At 30.1% G+C, this 22,617-nt stretch overlaps 2 protein-coding genes across 3 annotated transcripts in view; one reads left to right on the top strand and one right to left on the bottom strand.

Annotated features, from left to right (window-relative positions):
- Window positions 1-4,314: 4,314 nt before the first annotated feature.
- The window catches only part of stac (C2 and C2B_Munc13-like domain-containing protein staccato), a 37,823-nt gene continuing 19,520 nt past the window's right edge, over window positions 4,315-22,617 (top strand). Inside the window, exons 1-2 of one of the 2 annotated variants that reach the window (XM_088199692.1) lie at window positions 4,315-4,702; window positions 6,306-7,321. In XM_088199692.1, the coding sequence (XP_088055818.1) occupies window positions 6,462-7,321 (860 nt within the window). In that variant the 5' untranslated portion in view covers window positions 4,315-4,702; window positions 6,306-6,461. Of the gene's footprint in view, window positions 4,703-6,305; window positions 7,322-18,841; window positions 19,073-22,617 lie in introns of those variants that run through there. The other variant, XM_088199691.1, reaches the window with a different exon arrangement.
- Lamtor5 (Late endosomal/lysosomal adaptor, MAPK and MTOR activator 5) lies at window positions 21,584-22,253 on the bottom strand. Its single transcript, XM_088199695.1, has 2 exons — window positions 22,165-22,253; window positions 21,584-21,993 (listed from the first exon to the last, which is right to left on the bottom strand). The coding sequence occupies exon 2, from the start codon at window positions 21,988-21,990 to the stop codon at window positions 21,718-21,720; it is 273 nt and encodes a 90-aa protein (XP_088055821.1). The 5' UTR covers window positions 21,991-21,993; window positions 22,165-22,253; the 3' UTR covers window positions 21,584-21,717.

Here is a 22,617-nt window from a genome sequence, read left to right as displayed (position 1 = left end):
TCAACCAGCCTCGCATCAAGCAGAGCTACGGCGAATCTACCGAGATGACCCTTAAAATCTCAAAAAATCAGACGCTTTCCACTTAAAACATCTAAACAGGTTTAGCTATGTAGTCACATGAAACCCAAGACTATATATCTATAATATATCTTCAATACGACTAAAAACATAATTAAAAAAAATACAATTATAGAAATAAACACTTGTACAGTCAGGCTTTATACATTTATATTTCCAGTTTTTAATACTTAAAAATTTTATAATCATTATCAGTTTTATATAAACTATAATAAAAAATAAAAAATACATCAAAAACAATGTATTGATCGATCAAACGAATCGGTATTCTCAAATACGCATATTGTTAGAGTGTCAGTTTATGACGGGTTTATTCAGCGAATTCGAACTAATTAAAAGATTGGGTTAAATGCTACCTATTGACTTTGATTTCTGAACAGAGCATATTTAAAAATAATTGGAAGATTTTTTTTATGATTTTTGTGACTTCCCAATTTGATAGCCATTAAATTGTGTTTGATTTGGTTATAAATAAAATGTTTAGTTTTGAGTTTAAACTAATAATCTATACACATTTCATTGAAAATATAATGTTTTATAGATTTATTCTAATTCCATAAATAAAGTATTTCTCATGACCTATTTTTACATTAGGTAGATATTTATATAAAAATAAGTATTTTTTAATTCCCCTCTCTGTGGTTACTGTAAATAATATAACATTTGTAATAAGTGTTATCAATATTGATAATGTTCTTGTTAGCTCATTCATTATAAAAATAGCATACTTTTCTGCTCAAACAAGTATTTTCATATTTATTTACGGGGTTTTTTTCACAGGAAAAACCAGATAAAATTCCCCTCAAATATATGATTGATTGATTCTAAAAAGAGAATAACGGATAAATTGAGTTTAATTACATGACATAACGTTTTCACCGAAATCGTAAGTAACCTATCGTTTGACCCACGAGCTCAGAAGCGGAATGAAGTTCTCAGAAGCATCGAATACACTGTACGTCCTTAAACATATGTATAAATAAATCAAATCCTGTTTTTCCTATGACCTACTTTATTTATCTCGCCATAAAGGTCACATATGAACGCCCTTTGTGCCGATAAGAAAAGACCTTCGAAATTAAATCGATGATATTTGTAAACCTATACATCACCAAATGAAAAACATTTTATCTGATACATCCTTTTGCAAATCCATCTGGTAGTTTGCTATCTATTCTGGCGTCATGTGTTTCAATGCAGTGTGGGAAGCTTCATTAATACCACACGTTCAGACTTGATTATCTACGATACCTAATTGTTTACACGTGTGATGCAGGATGCCTAAAATCCCAAATTAGTCTTTATTAAGATATTTTTTCTATGCTCCAAACTTTTTTATCATAAATTGGCGACGAACGGAGATTGATGGGCTTGGCATGTCAACATCATCGCCGTTAATTGACAACAATGGACAGTTCGATTGCAGTTCATCTATAAAAAGGATGCTTTTTTGTTAGCTTAAATTGTATTTATTTTAATTTTGAAACATCCCGAGGAAGTGCTCAAGGCGTGTTATGTGAAAATGGCCTTCGCTTCTGCGAAATTCACTCTATTGAGACCGCAATCATAGTTTGATAGTAAAAAATGTAGTATAATATAAAATTGGTAGTGGTAATAAAAAATATATTATATAATATGTGAGATGAAGCAGATGGAGATAATTCACGGTGGCTACCTTTTCCTAGAAAAGTGACTGTACGCAGCTAACTTGTTCAATTTTACATTTTCTGGCAAGCTCACAGAGCGTAAACTAAACAACCGTGTGGTTAAAAATCGATTAAAATATAATATATTTATGTATACATATTTTATTTAAAAATAAACTCTACACACAATTCTTTCATTAAGAAAATAAATACACTTAAACATTCGAGCAGAAAGGATTACAAATTCATTATTCTAATAATAATATATAAATTTCCGAATTATCCTTTAACCGCAATAAAACATAACTTGAACTTTATTCTAAGTATGACATTCTAAGTCCGGAAAGACCTGTGTTAGAAACTCAAATGAATTACAACCGTGTCTTGGAGATCGAAATTAGTAATTATTATTAAAATATAATTTTGATCGATTATCACATATTAGGTTTTTTAGATTTTTTTAAATCTCACGGACAAATATCGTAATGAATAATTATATTAAAATCAAACTAGGTCGTACTTCTTACTTAGTGGTTGTTGATTGTGCTTACCCAGTTGCAACAAAAAAATTAAAATAAATATATAAAGATCTGACTTTCTATAAACTAGTGAAATGTTAATTTTTGGCATTTACATTTTTACAGTACATTGCGCTAAAGGTCAACACATACAAAAATCGTAGATGCATTCATATATATATTTTTATCCTATTTGTTTATAAATATATTTTTACAAAGCAATGAAATTGGTTAATTGATTCAATAGACGATACCTGTCGCAGCACGTTCATTTCACTTATTTGATAAGATGATGAGCAGAGAAGAAACTAAAATTCATTTAATTTAATTTTTAATTTCCTGAAAGCAATTGAATTACCACAGGAATAAAATGCGCTTAGTTGTGAAGGCAATAAGCACATATGAGTAGTTAAGAATATTAAGGGCGAACTCAACAAATGTATGTTTCTAAATAGTCGACTACAATGTTATTTATGTGTCAAATAAACCACGAGTCTAATCTTCATTATTTAAGATGATCAGTTTCAGATCTCTCTTTGCTGTTTAAATTATGCTTTATCTTTCATATTCGGAGTTAAATAATTTTTATGTTTTTGAATCGATTTTTAACTATGTTACTATTAAGGAATTAAGGAATATTATTATGAAAAAAATGTAGACGAGGGATTGATCATGACATTTAAACTCGTTTATTTATTGTGTACCAATAACATAATACTTAATAGCTATCTGTTCTTTCGTTTTAAGTGGGGACGATAACTAATTCGCTTTATCTTTGAGATCATAATAAATAAGTCACAAAAACACTAAATGTGTTGAAATGAATGCTTCTCTCCTACTATTTTTAAGTCGCAGTTTTACGTGCGGAATAACAAAAACACATTAATGTCTTGATATTCGAATTAAAAATATATAAGGTAATTTTTACGACTGGTATAATTAGTTTCCGGATCACTGCTTTAGGGCACTCTCACATCAAAAACTTGCTGCGCTTTGTTGGATTGTTGACACCACCCCTCAGCAACTTCAAAAATAGATTTTTCTCGTATAAGGTAAGTGTTCTTGAGCGACTTTTAAGAATCAGGGACGCAATGGCGATTTACTTGTAGCTAAAAATTGCAGAGTTGGATTATTAACATCACCCCGAAATTTTTTAAAATGTGCTTCATCGAGAATGCAATAAATCATATTCCATCGCTCCTAACAAAAATCAAATGGACGTATAAATACAATGAAGTCATATTCAAGGACGCTACAAACGCCAATCAATTGTTACAGTGACACGCGCTTCGCATAACGAAGTCGAGCATCCTCGACACCTTATCGCAAATTTGCCTATATTCATACTAAATCTATATCCATGCTCAAACACTACTTTCAAGTATTTTTACTTGAAACACTGTCACTTATACTGTAAGCGAATTATGCCAGATATACATACGATATACAACATACAGCGACTCTCTGCATTTTTGTAAAGATAGCGAATCCGCATTTTTGTGAATAATTAAAAACTCTTTCAGATCAATATAAAATATTTATTATAGGTTTCTGATTACCGTTTGTATATTGTTAATAAAAACAGAGCAGAGGATCCAAATTGGATCAAAAAAATACTCGACGGAACGACGCTTTCAATTGCTCACTTAAGTAACTCGAAAAAAGCTAGCAATACCATTCATGACAATTTTGTAGTATGCGTTTTAAAAATCGGTATAGACTACATCAACCTAGGATTTTGTCATCGCCTTCAAAAGGCGCAGGAGGTTAATGACCATGGAAAGACGCGGACGAAAACCGTGTTTTAAACACACGATTTTGACACCGTTTTAAATTATTTATAAAACATATTCTAATAAAATTTAATAATGCATTACATCGTAAGTTGTATTATTTATATATTCTCTACTTACAAAATGTTAAATAGTAGCTAACATTTTGAAATGTTATTTATTTGAAGTGACACCTTAGTTCAATTAAAACCTGATTAAACTACCAAGTGTAGTGCAGGGTAAATAGTTTGATAAGAAAATAAATATTTTACGGTAGAGTACCTTCAAAGCATTAAGTTCACTTATCAATTGAGTGTCCTACCTCCTACCACTATCGAAGTGCGTTGACGTGTGACCCCTTGGGTCAGTCACTTTGTTACCACCGTGTGCGTCACAAATTACCATTCGCTATCAAGCACAATAGTTAATTCCCTACTACGTGCACCACCGCTAGGTGTGCCATAATTACACGTGGTATCCCTGTCAGTTTCGGGATAAACTTTGCACACGCAGCACACATATATTCTGTTGCCAATTTTAAACGGGACGAAAAGAGCCAGACGTGATAAATAAACAGTCGTTCTGAAATAGCTGCATGGATAGCACGCTTTTCTATAGTGTTTGTTGTTACATTAAGGAACTGAAAATTTTCTGTGTTGAGTGAAACAACTGTAATCTGCGCTTTGAGGTATGCTAATATTCCCTAGTTACATGTAAACAATTTACAATAAAGAGTAAAAATTCCTTTGATTGAGTGCTTAACGGTGAAAATAGCATTAATGAGAATAAAGAACAGGAAGATGACTCACGGAAGTTCATAGTCTGGAACGGAGTCCATATTATCATTATAGGTGAGTCACGTGGCTGCGGGAAAATTATAATGGGGGAAACGACACGCTCCGCTCATGGGAAACGGGAATGACCCCATGTAAAATGTCAACAAACTGAAATTGAGGGTTATGAAAACAAAAGTGTCATGTTTATTTTGATTTGAAAAAATACGATTGTTTAATCCTTTCCATTGAATAAATAAAAGATGTAATGATGAATAAATAAAAGACATGGGTATTTCAAGAAACGTAATCTTGTGGTTAGCTGAATAATAAAATGATATACAGTGCTTTCATGTGGACTTTCATATAAATCAGTATTAAAATAACTCAAGGTTTGAAATCGATCAAAGTGAATTAGAATACATATCCGGAAACCGTGAAGCTAAGTTTTGTAAAAATTTGGGTTAGTATTTGCTATGCAGAAAATCAGTACATTTCTTATTCATTGGCTTACTTTTTTTTGTATATAATCTTTTATATACATTTGAATAAGCTGTAAATATTTTGATAATACATATATATCATATTTAATAAGATAAATAATACTTTTTTTAAGTGGTATTGAAACTTAATCGTATCAGTGTAAGTTAATAATCAAAGGCATTATGTGAATTATATAAAAAGCTTTTTATTTATTATTTTACTAAAAATTAGGTTTATTATTTGATTAAAATTATAAGAATATAGATTTAAATAAAATAAAATAATTTTTTTCTAATTGTTTTCGTTTATTTTATTATGTATTTTCAGTTTAATAAATATTACATAAAATGTATTTTTTAAAAATGTCGTTTTGTTTGTTTTAATATAAACTCTATTTTGTTTTATAAGAAAAATTATTGTTTATTTTTTTAAACTCAGTTGGAATATTATTTTTGTAAAACGAACTTAATGCTTAATTAACTTTAATTGAAGATTATCAAGAGTGGAAAAGAACGTGATGAAATATTAAATTGTCAATGAGAAGTAGTAGTACGTATTAATTAAGACAATAAATACTCACCGTATGCCACATATATATAATATAATATAGTCCCATGTTTTATCATTAAACTAATATACTAATAACGACCGCTTAAAAAATGTAAGTTAATGTTACGGGCTTATTATAAAATTATTTATCAAATATTACATCATAATTAATGAACTATATACATAAATCAGAAAGGAAAGAAAAATTATAATCATTATAAATTTTCTATCATATATTAATAAGTGTATCAAGTAATACATTTTCATTGAAAATATGCAAAAATTCTTATAGCAACTTCCTGAGTTATTTTCAATACAGACAGGATGAACGACCTTAAGCGTCACACGAGAATGTTAAAAATATCTTGTTGCGAAAAATAAAATATATATTAAAAATATAATAATTTAGTATATTATAACACACTTATTACAGAGTACTTTACAATCCTTTTTTGTTAAATTACACATGTTATTTATTTGTTGTAGGATGTTGTGCAACGATCGGAGAAATTAGCAGTCGTGTTCATTGTTTGGAACGATTCAAAATGATTCACCAGCCAGTAGAGAGTAAAAAGGAATTGAATTATAAAAAGCATTTTAGAAGCGCTGAAAACGCACGGAAGCGACGATAATAAAAGAAAGATGCAAGATCTCAAGTGTATGATGAGATCCGTAGACGTCGGCATTTTCTCGCCGGACGTCAAGGAAAGCGATCGATGTTATTCACCGAAAAGGTATCAAAAGTCTACAAGCAACATCGACTTTGGAAATTTCAAGAGAAACTTCAATCAGAGGAGAAAAAGGAGCGAAGAAGTCGAAGCTATATTGGCAAAGTACGCCCACTTAAAAAAGGGGAATGCTACGACCTGCACTTCAACCGCAAGTTTTGATAAGAGACCCATAAATAGATATACAATGACATCGGAGGAGGATTATATAAATTATATAAAAAGTGCAAGTACCGAAGCTTTACCGCATATAAATGAACTCCCGTCAACCTCGCACCATCAAAGACCAGTGTCATTCTTTGAAAGAATACCACCCTTGACTAGTATGAATTTTGGAGCATTTTCCGCTCTTAGAAATGCTTACTCAAACAACATAGTCAAAAATGATCCATGCAACGAAAAGCACGCAACGTCTGTCGCAGATCTTAGACAGAGATATTCCCATTTCAAGTATAATACAGATAGAAATTCATTCTGTGGGGAAATGAGTCACAAAAGCAACACAATAAGAAGCATGCACTTCAAAGAAGAGAGCATCTTTGTGGAAAATCCTGTGATGGATGAGCCGAAATCGTTCAGTTTCGCGGACAGTGTCAGTGGAAAAGTCGGTGGTGATTATAACTACCGAAAAGTGATAAGTGTATCAGTGAAAAATTCAAAGCAGTTGAAAAACGGTGAAAAAAGGTGGTGGAGATCCCAGGTGCGCATGAAGGACATGTTCGAATGTTGGATTAAGTGGAAAAGGAGAAAAGTCGATAGTTCCAATGCTGAAAAGTGAGTACTTTATTATTATTAAAAATTACGTACAATAATTATATAATATAAGAGTGACCTCCATCAAGTGCAATGTTATTATTATTTTAACCCGGTTTATTCAACAGAAAAACATAAGTATTTGTGTTGTTATGTAAATTTCCTATATTTTTTCTGCAAGAAAATAAAGGGTTTTCCGTTTTGCTCGAATTTGGCCAATTTGGTCAACACATATTAAGTTAGTATGTTTGGGTTAAATCATTTACGTTTAATATTTGATAAGGGTTATTGCTAAACAATAATATATAAAACTATTATATTTTTAATTTTAATTTAACATAAATTGTCTTTTAGAAAAGTTTATTTAATAATATGAAATACACTATTGTATTAATGATTTATTATAAATTTTTAAGCCCCTTTTATTATATTTATGATAGATCTTGTGAGCTATTTTTATAGCTAAATATAGGATAGAATAGGAAAATCTAGGAAAACTTAATCTGTAATGATCGATCGGAATTTTATATATATATATGTATATAGTATATAAAAATTACCTACTTATTCCTATTTCCCAGACACAATATTAAATGAAAGCACTGTGATTTTAACGCAGTTTTTCAGGCATTAGTTACCAAATTGGACACTGGTCTATCGTGCTAATATATATATTTCATAAGCACTGTGACATGAAAAGTGAATTTATGTCAAATTGAGCGATTATTTGGATGACTTATTTATTGGCATGGAAAAGACAAAGCGTATTGCGCATCAAAGGAGTTTGATACGATGCAATTTGTTAAGAATTAGCTTTTAAATATTGCAACAACCAATCGCGTTTCATTTCATATTTTTGGTGATTCCTCAACATCACAATAGAGCTACTGAAATTTAAAAACTCAACATCATCTCTTGAAACTATTTGTCGTGTTCGTAAACATTCGTTAAATATTGTTCTCGTCGTAGTATTGGGTCGTAAAATTATTGAAGTCATCCCAAAGATCGTGTTGAACTCTTGAATGTTTAAAGTCCAGATCGAACGATTAAAGGGCCGATTTGATCCATTCAGCGTTAGCTTTACTTGATTAGAATTTGGGGTGAACTATCATATATTCCAAGTCGGAAACGAAGTGGTAATAGAAGTGAATACTAATGAAAAGTAAAAGTGAAGTTCAATGACAACGTTTAGGCTTATATGCTATTGGGAAATAGAGATAGGGAAATATCCGATGAAATACTCTAGATGTTTTGGGACGGAACGGATTTTATTGTTTTTATCTGGTCAATAGTCCAGTGATTTAATAATACATTTTATTCGAGATTGTAAAGGTTTTACCCGATTGTATATGTATTAGTGTACGCGTTTAAGTGCTTAGGTGCACATTCTTTCTATAGTCGATACGATAGATCACGTGTTATAGTTATACAGTGTTATATTGTACTGCTACAATTCTTTCGAAATGCGAGAGATACAAATTCATTTATGATATTTTGATTATATTTTTCTTAGCCTTGAACCGGTCTTGTGCAACAAATTGCAAAGCGACGATTGTGGGAGGTCCTGATAGTTTAACGTGTCTTTTGGTTGTTTTTTGTATTAATTAATTAATTTATTTAAAAAAATTGTTAGCCACCTCTGCTGTAGACATTACATTTTTAAATTTTGCCAAATTTCTCCAAATGCAGGAATATGTGTTTGTACATCGACTGGAAGGTTTCTTACAGCAAATTCATTTAAATCAGATCGTAAGAAATCAAACGTAGAGCTACTGGCTTGTTGTGCTAATAAAAAATACATTTTTTTATAAATGTATTATATGTTATAAAAACACTAGCTAGATACATAAAGGTGTTGGTTAAATGCGCAGCATTAAAATTATGATTTTTAAGAGAAAGAGTTAAATAACACTTGTTTCTTTGCCGGACAAATGGTGACGGGTGGCAATTACACACAGACTGAGCCGCTGCCATAAGATTTTTTATTAAAAAAATATAATAATTTGCACGTTTGCTATTGAAATATATGCAAGTGAACATTGGACGAGGCACCACCGGCCGTTGTCTTCCTGTCGAGGTCCGCCAAAATAATGTGCTGCCCTCCGCCGCCGTCACGTCAGTGTTACTAGAGTGATTGAATGAATAAATAAATATATAAATAGGCCCTCACACTTATTTTGTCCCACTCTGATAGTCGCTGAGTACAAAGAAAAAAATGAACAAATAACTAAGTGTTCATTTAAATATAATTTTCATATTAATACAGTTTTAGAAGCACTGTTTTTACACGTGCAATGTCCGTTTTGCTCGCTTGCACTTGTTGCACGAAATTGCCCTACCATTGTTTCCAAATTGATCCATTGTCTTTTGAAAACCAAAATAATGAAGAAGAAAGCATAGAAGATCCATACATATATAATGGAAAATGTGTATCAATAACATTCTATAAAATATGATTTGTTGTGAAGTCTTAGAAATGATTGATTTGATAATTATAGGCGAAAGCTTAAAGGTTACTGCATAGCTAAGAACGGAAATAACAAATGTCATGGTTGAAGTCACTAACTACAATTATGGTAAAATCCATTGTTTTGTTTCTGATTTCGATTATTGCGAATAAGTGCCAATTGAGCTAGTTTTATTTTGAGTAAAATAGTAGTACAGTCGATCATTTTGTATATAATTGTAATATCATGTAATATGAATTATTTGTTAGTAAGTTATGAGCATATTTACAAATAATCAAAGTTGCAAACCTTAATTATAATAGTAAAAATAATGTTTACAACTACGGATAGGTGGCAGTAATACCTTTATTTTTTAACAAAAAAAGCAATTTCCATGCAGTATCACATTTTTTTGCAGATCCGGGTTATAAGACACCACACGTTCTTAAAAGTTGTTTGGCAACATTTTCGTCAAATTATTATTGGGTTAACAATATGTACAATAGTAATTTATTTATTTTTCCACATGTTCAGAACTTTGTGGTATAAGCGGTGTATTTTATTCATAAGTTTATATCATCTCTTGATTAATAATTAATGAGATTCGATTACGGTTGTATTGACGCATCATGACGACACCAGGAATAAAAAATAAAATTAAAATTATAGTAATAATTAGTTTTATTTTACGCCATAATCAATTCTATGCACATTAAGCATACTATCACGATCTTGACATGTTTTGGCTGACATGACCCTAAACGTGGTAGAAATATTAGTTCATACATAAATACACATTATATAGGTACATGGGCTACCTAAATATGTGCTTTTAAAATTTAGTATTCTAGTAGGTTTCTTAAGTACAAGTACATATATACTATTAATTTAAGTAGTTATTTTCCTTAAAGAAAAAACAATATGGAACAAAATTTTTACATTAATGAATAAATTTGGACTTTTTTGAATACAAAGATAATACAATTTGAATCATATTAATAATCGCATTGATTTATATTTTCTAATTATGTCTCGTATTTTGATAATGTGAATATTAGAGTCTCCAATTACTCGAACCATCAACTACTCGAGTATCGAATATTAAAATTTTAAAATACTCGAGTACTCGAGTACTTTCGAGTATTTACCAAATGTACCAAAATAGCTATTATTCAAATTCGTGCACATATAAATAAATAAATAAAATACTTAGTATGTTGATTTTTACAATTATTTTAACTTCACGAACATACTTTTTAAAAACAATAATGCAAAAAGTGTCTCGAATTTAATATTACTGCTAACCTTTGGTTTTATTATTCCCGTTATGGAAAAAACCCTTTCCGTTGCTGTTGATGTTGGTCTTATTGTCATTAACGCGTTGGATAAGGCTTCTAATTTATATCTGTTCGCTTTTTATAGATATAAAATTTTTTGAACTCTCTTTTTATGTTCTCTTCTTTCATTCCCTTCTCTGCTTTTCTCTTATTTCCTTAGACTATTGACAAAATAGCATTTTGTAATTCTTCTTGAATAGATTTTTTTTCTTAACAATATACAATATTCTACTCCTTCTGATTAATGCAAAGAATTTAAATCTATACCCTTCGAAGATGTATTTGGGTGAATCCCTTTCACTCTAGAGCTAAACGGTTCGCAAAGAACTGACTTTACTTTAAATGCCTTTAAAACACACAATTGTTTTGATTTATATTTTAAGCTGAGGGATCAGTATAAACAATTTACAACACTACGCTACAACTGCATAGTCATAAAACCTAAAATTTTTTTTGTTGATATTTCATATTGTTCATTGCCATAAATTAGATAAGTCGGGACTGTCGAACAGAAAACACAAAAGAAATTTCTCCGTCGTACCCACTAACATAGCCGACGACCGGAACTATGCAACTATGGAACTATGAAAAAATTATACCTGATAGTAACCGCTCTAACTCGGCACTTCGGGCATAAACGCCAAATAAGAGCAAGACGTTAACCTTTACCGGACCGAGTTGAAGTTATTTTTGTTTCTGAAATATTTAAAAAAAATTTAATTTCGAGTATTAATCGAGTAATTTTCAAAATACTCGATTATCAAGTACTTGAAAAATAGACAAGTATACTCGAGTATCGAGTACTCGATTACTCGATTTGGAGACTCTAGTGAATATTGAAATGGCAAATTAAGCAGATAGTATTATATAAGTTATTTGTAATTAGAATAGCTTAAAATTTACAATATAAGTCTAATTATTATGAAATATTTCAAGATTCAGGCTATAGGTTAAAATTATGTATTTTTATTTTTAAATTCAAATTCCAAATTCCAAATTTTTTTTTAAGTTTTCACCTGTACAGGTTTGTGCCTTGTTTCCGAGTAAAGCATTATTATTTAAGAAAAACACCTCACTACGCAGCTAAAGTATTGCTACATATTGCTAAATAAAATGACTTGTTTAAAATAAATATCATTTTATGAAGAACTTGCAAAACCGATATTTTTTATTTTAAAATTTACAAGCAAATATTTAAAAAAATATCCTGCCAGTAAAAATTCCAATTAATATAATTTTCGCGCTACGCGACTTTTTGGTCCTGACTCATTATTAAATAAAATTTGTATATCAGAAAAATATCTCAAAAAATCAAATTATGCAGACGTAAGTTACAAAGTCGCTTTTAAATGAAATATCTAAAAATTTACTCAAAAATGAATTATAATTTTACAACTCTACTTTTTATGTTTATTGTGTATAAGTAAATGTTGAAAGGATTTGTTACAGCATAATAAAAAAAATCAAGCATTTATTAAACACAGACATACAAATATAGTAACCAGTGTGGGCAGAAGATATTTATAATTGGTAAGCACGCATTAAAAACAGAGAAAGTTACCTCTGTAAGTAGTGCATAATATTACACAAGTCTTTGATTTATAATTTTAAAATGCAAATGCATTTGTGCGAAACCAATGCTTGGCATACACGTTTTTTCAAGTTTAAATTACAAAAGTCGTATTGAAGATCGATTTGCTCTTGATACATTTAGGTGACGGTCTGATTCGACCAAATCTGACCGTAGAAGTGGGAAGGCCGCTCTTTCTTAAAAGTCTATATATAGTCTGTTACGATTTAATGTGAGCTCTGCTGGTTACGAGTTTAGGACTGATTTCTCGCGTACTTCCATGGTGGAAGTAAAGCGGAATTTATCTGCGATGGCATTTCGACTTGTATATCATTGGAGTAATGAGAGGAGATCCCTTACTTATTAATACTGTTATATCACTATCAAGTGCATTTCATCTGACTATTTGCGTAAAATAGCCTACGGTGGTTAAGCTACCTGTTCAGAAAAACGGTTTTAGTTGGTCTATTTTGTCTGTTTTTGCAATCGGTTAGCTCATATCGCTTCTCCATTGTCCTCGAAATTCCATTCTGGCGGCACACTCAAATATTGTGTCTTGCACGCGTGTAGGAGTAAAAAGGGTTCATTAGTCTTTATGCAATTTAAGATAATTGCAACATGACGATACAGGATGGTCATCTCTCTTTTATTAAAGTATTATTCTTAATTCCTATTTATAGTATGTAAAGTGGTAAAAAATACGATATTGTTATGACTAGAAATCGAGGTAATCTAGTCTAGACAAAACGTCACTCATAAGATGTATATGACGTTTCACTTTCGTAATGTAAATGAATAGAGATGTTTTTAAGTAACATTTTTGGCCTAGATTTTCTCACATTTTATACAAATAACACTGATATTAATATTCGGGTTTATATATAGGCTTAAAACGAGTTTTGGTGCATTTAAGCTTATAATTTAAATACCAACACAACCTCGTGACGAATGTATTACGTAGATGTATATGTATGTTAACATTGACGTCACAGTTTCTCAACAGCTGGGAAATTTTATAGATTTTATTGCAATAAATATTCTAAGAGAGCGTGCATTTAACGCTCTTGATATTCATATAGTATGTTATGTTTATTCAGATTGTATAATGTAATAATATATTGCACTTAAGTTGTTTAATATATTTTTAATATTAATGACGTTGATGCGTGTCTAGTAGGAAGTTAATCATATATAAGATTGATCACGTTCACTGAATAATATAATCTAAAAAACATTACGATTGAATCATAGTTCTACTATATATTTTCTTATATCAAGCATTAAAATTACTATAGTTCCTCATGTGTTACCAAGGCCATGTTTGTTGATGTAAAATCATTCAGTGAGAATTTTTCAACAGAAACAGGAAATCGTATTGAGCAAGCTAGTGGTTAAACAGTGGAGTTAAATAATATTTTCTATGTCGTAGTGGGAAAATTATATACGTACTTAAAAGTAAAGTTATCGCGAATTTACATAGTCTCATGGTAAAAAAATATGGAATTGAATTGGGTAATAGAAACCGCAAAGTTGTTTTAGTCAGATAAAATTATTAATTATATAAGAACGATAAGAAGTTCAAATTGCGTCAAGGATCGTAAAAAAAATATTTTTCAGTGATATTATTCGACGTATAATATTTTTATATTGAATTTATGAGATAATACTTTTAGGGAGTGGTGTCATATAATAAATACTATGTGAAATGTGATAGACATGACGATAGCTGCAGTCTATGTTTGATTAAGTGTAAAAAATATGAATCACAAACTACATTATATTATTTCTAAATTATAATTATTAATGTTACAATTAATCATATTTATACCACAGAAGTATCATATTATATAACATCAGGATAACTATTTTGCGGTTCAATTATAGTAGTATTACATATTTTACTTAATATATTTGTATTGAATAATGTGTTTTTCACTTGAAGATAATTTTTTGTACAAGTTTGGTTCAGCCGATCTCAAAGAGAAAAGAGGATCATTGATTTTACTATATTTATCCGGTTCATTGATATAAAAAAATACTTTCCGAGAATCATTTTCATTTCTACTTTCGTTCGGAACTTCCACTGAAACTTCTCACTATGCTCCCGACTCGGAATACATGAGGGTTTGACTGTCCGAACTTGCATCAAGCGAAGTTTACACCGAATTTCTACTTCGACTGTCAGATCTGGTTCAACCAAGCAGTCGTATACGATCACTAAGAGTTAAACTTAATCATCGATATAACATCGATCTATTATTAGAATCATTGAGAAACATATTGCATCATAAGATTGTGACAAATTTAATTGGATAATAATTAAACTCTCCTTGATCTCAAACGTTATATAAAGATCAAATGTTTGAAAGAGAATCAAATTTATATATCACTCTATTCTAGTTGATGCCATAAGTGAACTAGAGCTCCAAACAATCATACGTAATGTGCACATCCGTTTTTTGTTAATGCTTTTTTTGTATGCCCGATGAGTGTTTTGTGTTTTTATTTTCGTGACCTGTAGCACTAACGCGCAATGTTTGCCATGACAGACAATAGTTGCTAGCCTTGTCGAGTTCAACCGTGCTTGAAGATTTAAATAGTGTGTAACATTTAGACAGTTAAACCCATCAGTTAATTAAATATTTATTATCTTTTTGTAATAGTTAATATACCATTAACACGATTAATTTTAAAATATAAAATTCAGAATCACCACTTAAAAGGTCTGTAAATTAGAATAACGGGACCTTTTCAAGTCTCAATAACTATTTGCACATTCAATTAGGACAACGTATTCCATCTATGTATGTATGAGCGATGATGAATATAGTGAGTCATTGTAAAGAACAAGGATCACACTGATGGAGGAATCTTTCCCAGAACCGAGAACTGACACAATCAAGTCGATTTACATTACAATTTTGATGTAATTTATAATTATTTGTAGTAGTTAACGATTTGTAGTTTTGCTGCTCTGGGAAATTGGAAAAAAACTGTCTGCATTACGACATCGTTGGCCTTGACTGTAGAAACTTAGGTTTGAACACGGAGGAATTAAATACCAAATATCGCTATCTTTCAATTATCTTCAAAAATCCAGTTATATACGTTAAAAACTAATATTAGAAATATGATATTGGCATTATCAAATAACTTACAGGGGCATTGACATATTTATTTTTGATGTATTTTAAATGCTTAACTATATTTTGGATAATTTTTACGCCTTACTGATATAAACTATTATTTGCAATAACATACTATTTGTAAATCTTTGCGGATAAAATATTATAATGCAAATGTTTCTATTCGCACTAGTCTATTTTTTTAATGTGCATACATATAGCAATAATTAGTAGTTTCAATGAATCGAAACATAGACAGAGGTTGGCAATAAGTTACATATTTTTAACAACATATTATATTATAAAATAAATTTACATTGAATTTAAGTTTATTTACTGTATTTTTTCTCAGATGTACATATAATCATAATATAACTAATACTAATCATCACTTTAAAACAGTACTTCCAATACTTTCTCTTATTTATTTATATACCGGCTAACATATGCATACATATGTGCAGCTAATATTTGCAGAAAAAAGTAAAGACACGACTAAACTTTCTTTTCGTCACAACAGTCAATTTCATTGTAGGCGTAAAAATTTTGGGCTGATAATAAATTTTATTATTATTTTAACGTTTTAAGAAGTAAAAGCACATGTACATTTTTAGCACTAGTAATCATTATTAGATTTTAATATAATTATGATTAATATATGCTATGTATTGTGTATTGCAACAATGGCGAATCTAATTTGGAAAACGAATAATTCGTTGCAGAATAAGCATTGTGTCGTTACTTAATTTTGTAATGAAGTCATAATACTAATATTGTAATGTATATTGTTATTCAAAAAAGCTTCAAACAAAGTATTATAAAAAATATTATTAAAAATTTCTTGTATCAATTTCATATAATGTTTTAGTTTTGATGTAATTTAACTCATTTACAACTTTTTAGATGATGTCTTTGTTCTAAACAGTATTTGACATAGGAATTGCTGATTATTTTAGTAAAGAATTTCTTCTAGTATGCTTTCAAAATTTTTTTAGCTCGAAAAATACCATTTTAACTATTCTTATATTCTATATCTCAAATTTAGTTGAAGCGCTTTTGAGATATAGAATATAAGAATAGTTGAAATGGTATTTTGCGAGCTAATTAAGAATTGTTTGGACTATCCTTTATACTTATCAGACAGTCGCCTAACTTGGCTCTCACAATCTTTCACAAATGTTTGATCTTGGAGGTAAAGTTAAAGCCTAATGTGATTTGCTCTGAATTTTCTATCTCATCTAGCTTTTTGAAGGATCATGATAAAAGATATGACACTCGGTGACATTACTAATCACTCCAAAGACTCGCAAATTTGATACTGCTGACCGATATTGACACCTACATTTAAATAAATTATATACAATAATCTGTTAGCGTCTAGCTAATTGCAAAAGTTACATTATTCGGCTAAGAATCATAAAAAAATTTCAAAATGAAGACATAGGTTAAAGTCATTAAAAGTGAAGGGCCGAAAAAGTCTGACATGATTTCCAAACTGCTTTTACGATTCTAGCAATTGCAATTGTTATGAATTATGAATTATCTCTAATGTATATTTGAATTATGGAAATAAATATGTTTATTATCATATGTTTACTTCTCTTCATCAAGAGGAGCTTTTTTTTCTTTAATTTATGCTAAACAATCTTTTTTCTTAACACTACATTGGCATCATCCTTACAAAATCTAATTTTCCCACAATTAATTGTACTTAAAACTATGTTTGTGATAAGACATATGCTATGTTCATGATCAAATATATGCCATGTTTTGATGTTTTTGAGAAAACTTAGCCTCTTAAATCATAAACCATGTTTATAATAAATCAAAAGCCATGGTTATGATAAAAAATTTACGAGAGATTGAACATTTAAGATTTTAACAACGCTTCTACGAGCTGAATTACATTAATATTTTTATAGTATATATATTTTGATTTTAGATTTTTACATTATATTTTTTATCTAAAATGTGCTAATATTAAAACATGAATCATTTTCGTAAATAGTGAAAAAACCGTTTGTTTATTTGTTATCTTCGCTTCTACTTACATTTGTTATCAAATTAATCCAACTAAGAACTAAAGATATAATATGTTTGTATACACACGTAGTATATATTTTTCCTTAATTATTATGTGTAGTACATAATAATTATATTATATTATGTATGTACTCGTATAATCAGGGTTTTCTAAAACGTTCTTTATGGTAGAATTTTCCTTATCAATTAAGTTAATTCTGGTAGTAATGAATAAAAAAAATATGCAAGAAGGAAACAATACAAAAGTAGGGAATTAAGAATTTAGTTTTGTGGAGGTTTCAACCTTTTACACAACCTGGTTTATAGGTCATTCTAACGACCATTTTGAACAAACGAAAAGAGAAACAAACACGGCTCGAAAGTAAATACAGCAATATTTCACGGACCTCCTAATAGCACGTCCGTATCGAAACGTTAATAACCCATTAGTACTAGAAACAACTTGTGGAATTGTGTGGAAAGGATACATTCTACCCTGCGCATAAGACTATTGTTTCAAAAAAGTAAGGCCCAATGACGCCGCCTGATCACAATTCGCACTTTTTGAGCATGTGATGGTCTCTCGTGAATCACATGAGGATTATCCTCGTCTCATATGCGGTATTTTTGTTTATTAACATATCCAGAGAGGTAGAATATGCCTAATCAAAGAACAAAACTTTCTTAAATCAGCATCAATTTCTTGTTGCTCTAGCACTAAATTTAAATAAATATTCGATTAGCATTTAAAAACATGCTAAGAAATAAACTTAATACCGTTTTTATCGACCATATATTCATTATATTAAATTCTCACATAATTCACATTGTTATTGTATTACTGAACCGTCTCGCGTGACGATGCGAACTCGATTATGCAATACGAGAAACCTGTTTATATTCGACATTCGAGCGTTCCTATCGGATATTTCATGGGCAATATTTCGCCGGTTCAAGTTTGATTATCCTAAGTAGATGCAACAAGTCTCCGAGAAAAAGAAAAACGAGTCATAGACGCGGTCGCGTCCGGCGTGACGTTCATTTCGCGTTTGGTGTCTGCGCGGTGAGGACCTTCGCGCTCTGGGATCGGTCTCTCGTACGGTGCAATAATTCGGTCGCGATCGTTTGGCGCGCGCTGTAGTTATTTGAAACCGAGGCAACTTCTTGTCGATCAACGATTGTCACAACATGGACGAGGAATCTATGTGGAAGGGCTTTTACGAGAAGATCCAGAAGCAGAAGTCCCTAGAGCAGGCCGATCACGAAGAAGAGTGAGTTTTTCGTCTGAAAATATCAATATGCGAATTCATGGCGCTTCAGATCACGGCTATAAATAGACTCATCGATACATTTCGCGCAACAATAACGCGTTTCAAAACAATGCACAAATAAGCACAACTTTTCACATTCGCCCACCTCCAGGCGTCGCATTTTGGTCGACGGGATCTAAAATGGCGACTATAACCTTTCAGTTTTATGAATGAAGCAAAATATCGATTATTTTTTTTTGACGCATGTCCAAATATACAATTTTGCGGCCAACGCTAAATTTAATTCCTCATACATTTTTTAAACATAATTTTGGCCATCGAAATATAAAATAGTGACTATAACCTTTCAATTGAACGAATGAAGCAAGATTTTGATTATTTTTTAACTCACATCTCAGTAGACAATTTTAATGTGCGGTAACACCACACTAATATTTGAGACAATATGTTTGGAATTAAATAAATTTGTTTTATAGGTAATAAAATTTGAGCCATAGCAACATTTGCAGCCTTGGAAAGGTACGGACTTTTATGTATGTGTATACGTAAATTAAAGATTATTTTTAGATATCTATGTTATATATTTTATATTCATAAATAAAGGGCAGACTTTTAGATTAAATTTTGCAAAATATCACATGCTGAAGCAACGCTGATTCTGAGTTAAATTTGTTTGAATAGCTCGTTTAGACGCTTATCTGTGTCACATTCATTAGAATAGAAAGTGCATGCTGGTTGCTTATCGTCTTTAGATACACTGAAATACGAGATGCTCGCGTATGCAAAATCTGATGATTATATTAAAAATATATTTTTTGCAGTATTGTAAATTAATAAAATAATAATAAATGGTCCAAATTGTGGGAATAACTTGCGCTTGATATCAAATATTTTTATTGTTGAAGAAATATAAGACAACTAATTATAAATAATTATATTTTAATATATTCTCAATTTGTAAATAAATCTTAAATTAATACAAATAAATATGAAAACAATTTAAAAAAAGTGGTTTCCTACAATGGATTCCTAGAAAGCTACAACAAGAAAGGTTTGGCTGTCAATCATAATCATTTACCACAACATAAAAAAAATTTAAACATTTTTTTAATATTGTACGTATCTTTTGTAATTATCGAATGGTTGCCTACAAATAGTCACATTGCTTAAGCATTCATTATGGGATGTACCGAAGGTGGAGCTAAATAAAATGTGCTATCCTATTCGTCCAAGGGGATCAGTATAAAGGATGTGGTTGAAAAGTCACGGCCCTCAGCCACATCAACCTGAATTTTTTTTAAGCTAAACAAAATTGCTAAAACTACAGACTCCATAATCAGTTTCAGTAAATATCATAATAATGTTTTCTTAAGTCTTAAATTTATCATTTTTGCCTTATATAATTGCTCTTGCTCATATTTTTTTTAGAGTACATTTAATCTATAAAAAAAGTTATTTTCAAAATGATAAGGTGTCGCATATTATTCAAGGAAAATTATGAGTAAGGATTTCTTATATTTGCTGATACGCTATTACTTACTGAATAGATATTACCTTTCATATTCTGTGTCAGAATATATTTGTTCTATTTTTTTCTCGTACAGTTATAATTATAGAATATAATATATATATATATATATATACTATATATAGTTTTCTTATTTTGGTTTTAATGCTTGAATTCACACACAAATACTTCATAACCAGTGTAGCAATACTTTAGTTATTTCTAGTTGTTTTATTATTTTAGATTTAGCACCATACAATATTTTTGATTTATCGTTCATGGCATTATAAGCAAATGTATGTTTTAGGTAAGCATACAATTACACGTAGAATCAATATTTATTCTATTTATTTACAATGTTATAAACATTTTCAACTTTGATGTTACTAATACAATAACGAAATCATAGCAAGAGCATATTTCTAAAATTATAAATAATCTATTATATATATGATTATAACAATAGCTGTTTCCTATGTATATAACTAATGTTATATGACAAATTATATATACATTTCTAAGAATTTTATATGTAAATGCAGATTATATAGCTGTGACTTCATAGGTTGATTAATATATTATAGTAAACTATAAAATTAGATGTTTCATTTATTTTACTAACATCTTATGGGAATAATACATTGTTTTTAATAAAAATACTTTATTATATTAAATAAATTTAAAATAATCCCAAATATGCATATGATTCAAACGATATACTATATAATTATGTACATTAAAATATGACTACATTATCAGGTAGTGCCATAAACATGAGTCGGTTTAACAGTAATATTTAAAAAAAATCCATTGTTATTACTATAGATTTTGAAACTATCGTTGCTCAATTCGTTGAAACGCTACCATTGCTCTTAGAAATATTTGAGATTTGTGGCTGAGCAAACAGGCTAAAAGTGAATTGCTACAATTCTAAAGCTCTTTATTGAGATCTAACCAGAACCAGTGCCAGTGAATCAAAGTTGGAGGGAGAAAAGTGGATAATTTACAGTATTAAAGGCAATAAACGGCAAAAAGAAAAAGGATGTACAAAAATTGCCTCTAAGCCGATAATATTTATACAATAACGGAATTCAAACATTGTTATAGATATTTATGGTACTAGCGATAAATAAAATGATTAAGATATTTGTTTATATACAGCGGCTGTGATAGTTCCCTGGCGTTGAACTATACATTGCATCGTATCAGTAGACATGGTGACAGCAGGAGGTCTCAACTGTGGTTGTAAGCGGCACGCGTGCTCTGCAAGGGCTACGATGATGCCCGAAGAGTCACCGTTGACGGCTCCTCGAGATCCCACACATAAACCCTGATGATCGGCTATCAAAACGCCGGTGACTCCGGGAGTGCCCATAGCTTCTTCTAATATTATATCCAGTTCTTTTTCCATTATCTGAAATGAATAAGTCAGTTGATATTTTAGGTTATGTTTGTAAGGTGAAGTTATATTTATTTGTCTGAAGTCGATATGAATATTTATATGTTAATTGATTTTTAGGGTTATGTTATTGCTAAACATTAGATAAACAATATAAGAGTACTGTATTCTTATATTGTAACTTACTAATTTGTTTTGATAACAAAAATAATTTACACCAATTCTCCGCAAACGTCAAATTACGACTGGCGTGAAGTGGGCGGCGAACGACGCCAGAGCCATCTATACCGAATACTATGAACAATGCAGGGCTCTTCAATATTTTCAAATTAGGTGTAAATATTTCTTTTAAATACTGCTAAAAATCATCAATTTTCACATTTTTTCTAAGCAATGTTTTATAATTACCGACTTTCAACAAAATATTTATAGTAGCTCGTTTGGTTGCACGGCACTTTTACATAAATTTAAATTTAGTTAAAAATAAAATATTATTATCTATTCATTTCCCAAATAGTGCTTTGTATCTAATATTTAAGATTAAGAGCACCTCGCATTATAACAAACAATTAGAGATGACTTCATTTTTACTTTAAAAATTACTATTTCGAGATGACGGAACACCATGATATTTGACCG

The sequence above is a fragment of the Plectrocnemia conspersa genome, unplaced genomic scaffold (genome assembly GCF_051122295.1).
Source record: "Plectrocnemia conspersa isolate PC_06_02 unplaced genomic scaffold, ASM5112229v1 ptg000012l, whole genome shotgun sequence".
NCBI classification, from domain to species: domain Eukaryota; kingdom Metazoa; phylum Arthropoda; class Insecta; order Trichoptera; family Polycentropodidae; genus Plectrocnemia; species Plectrocnemia conspersa.
Note: the sequence above shows the minus strand (reverse complement) of the source record. Positions and strands in the feature narration are given on the sequence as shown.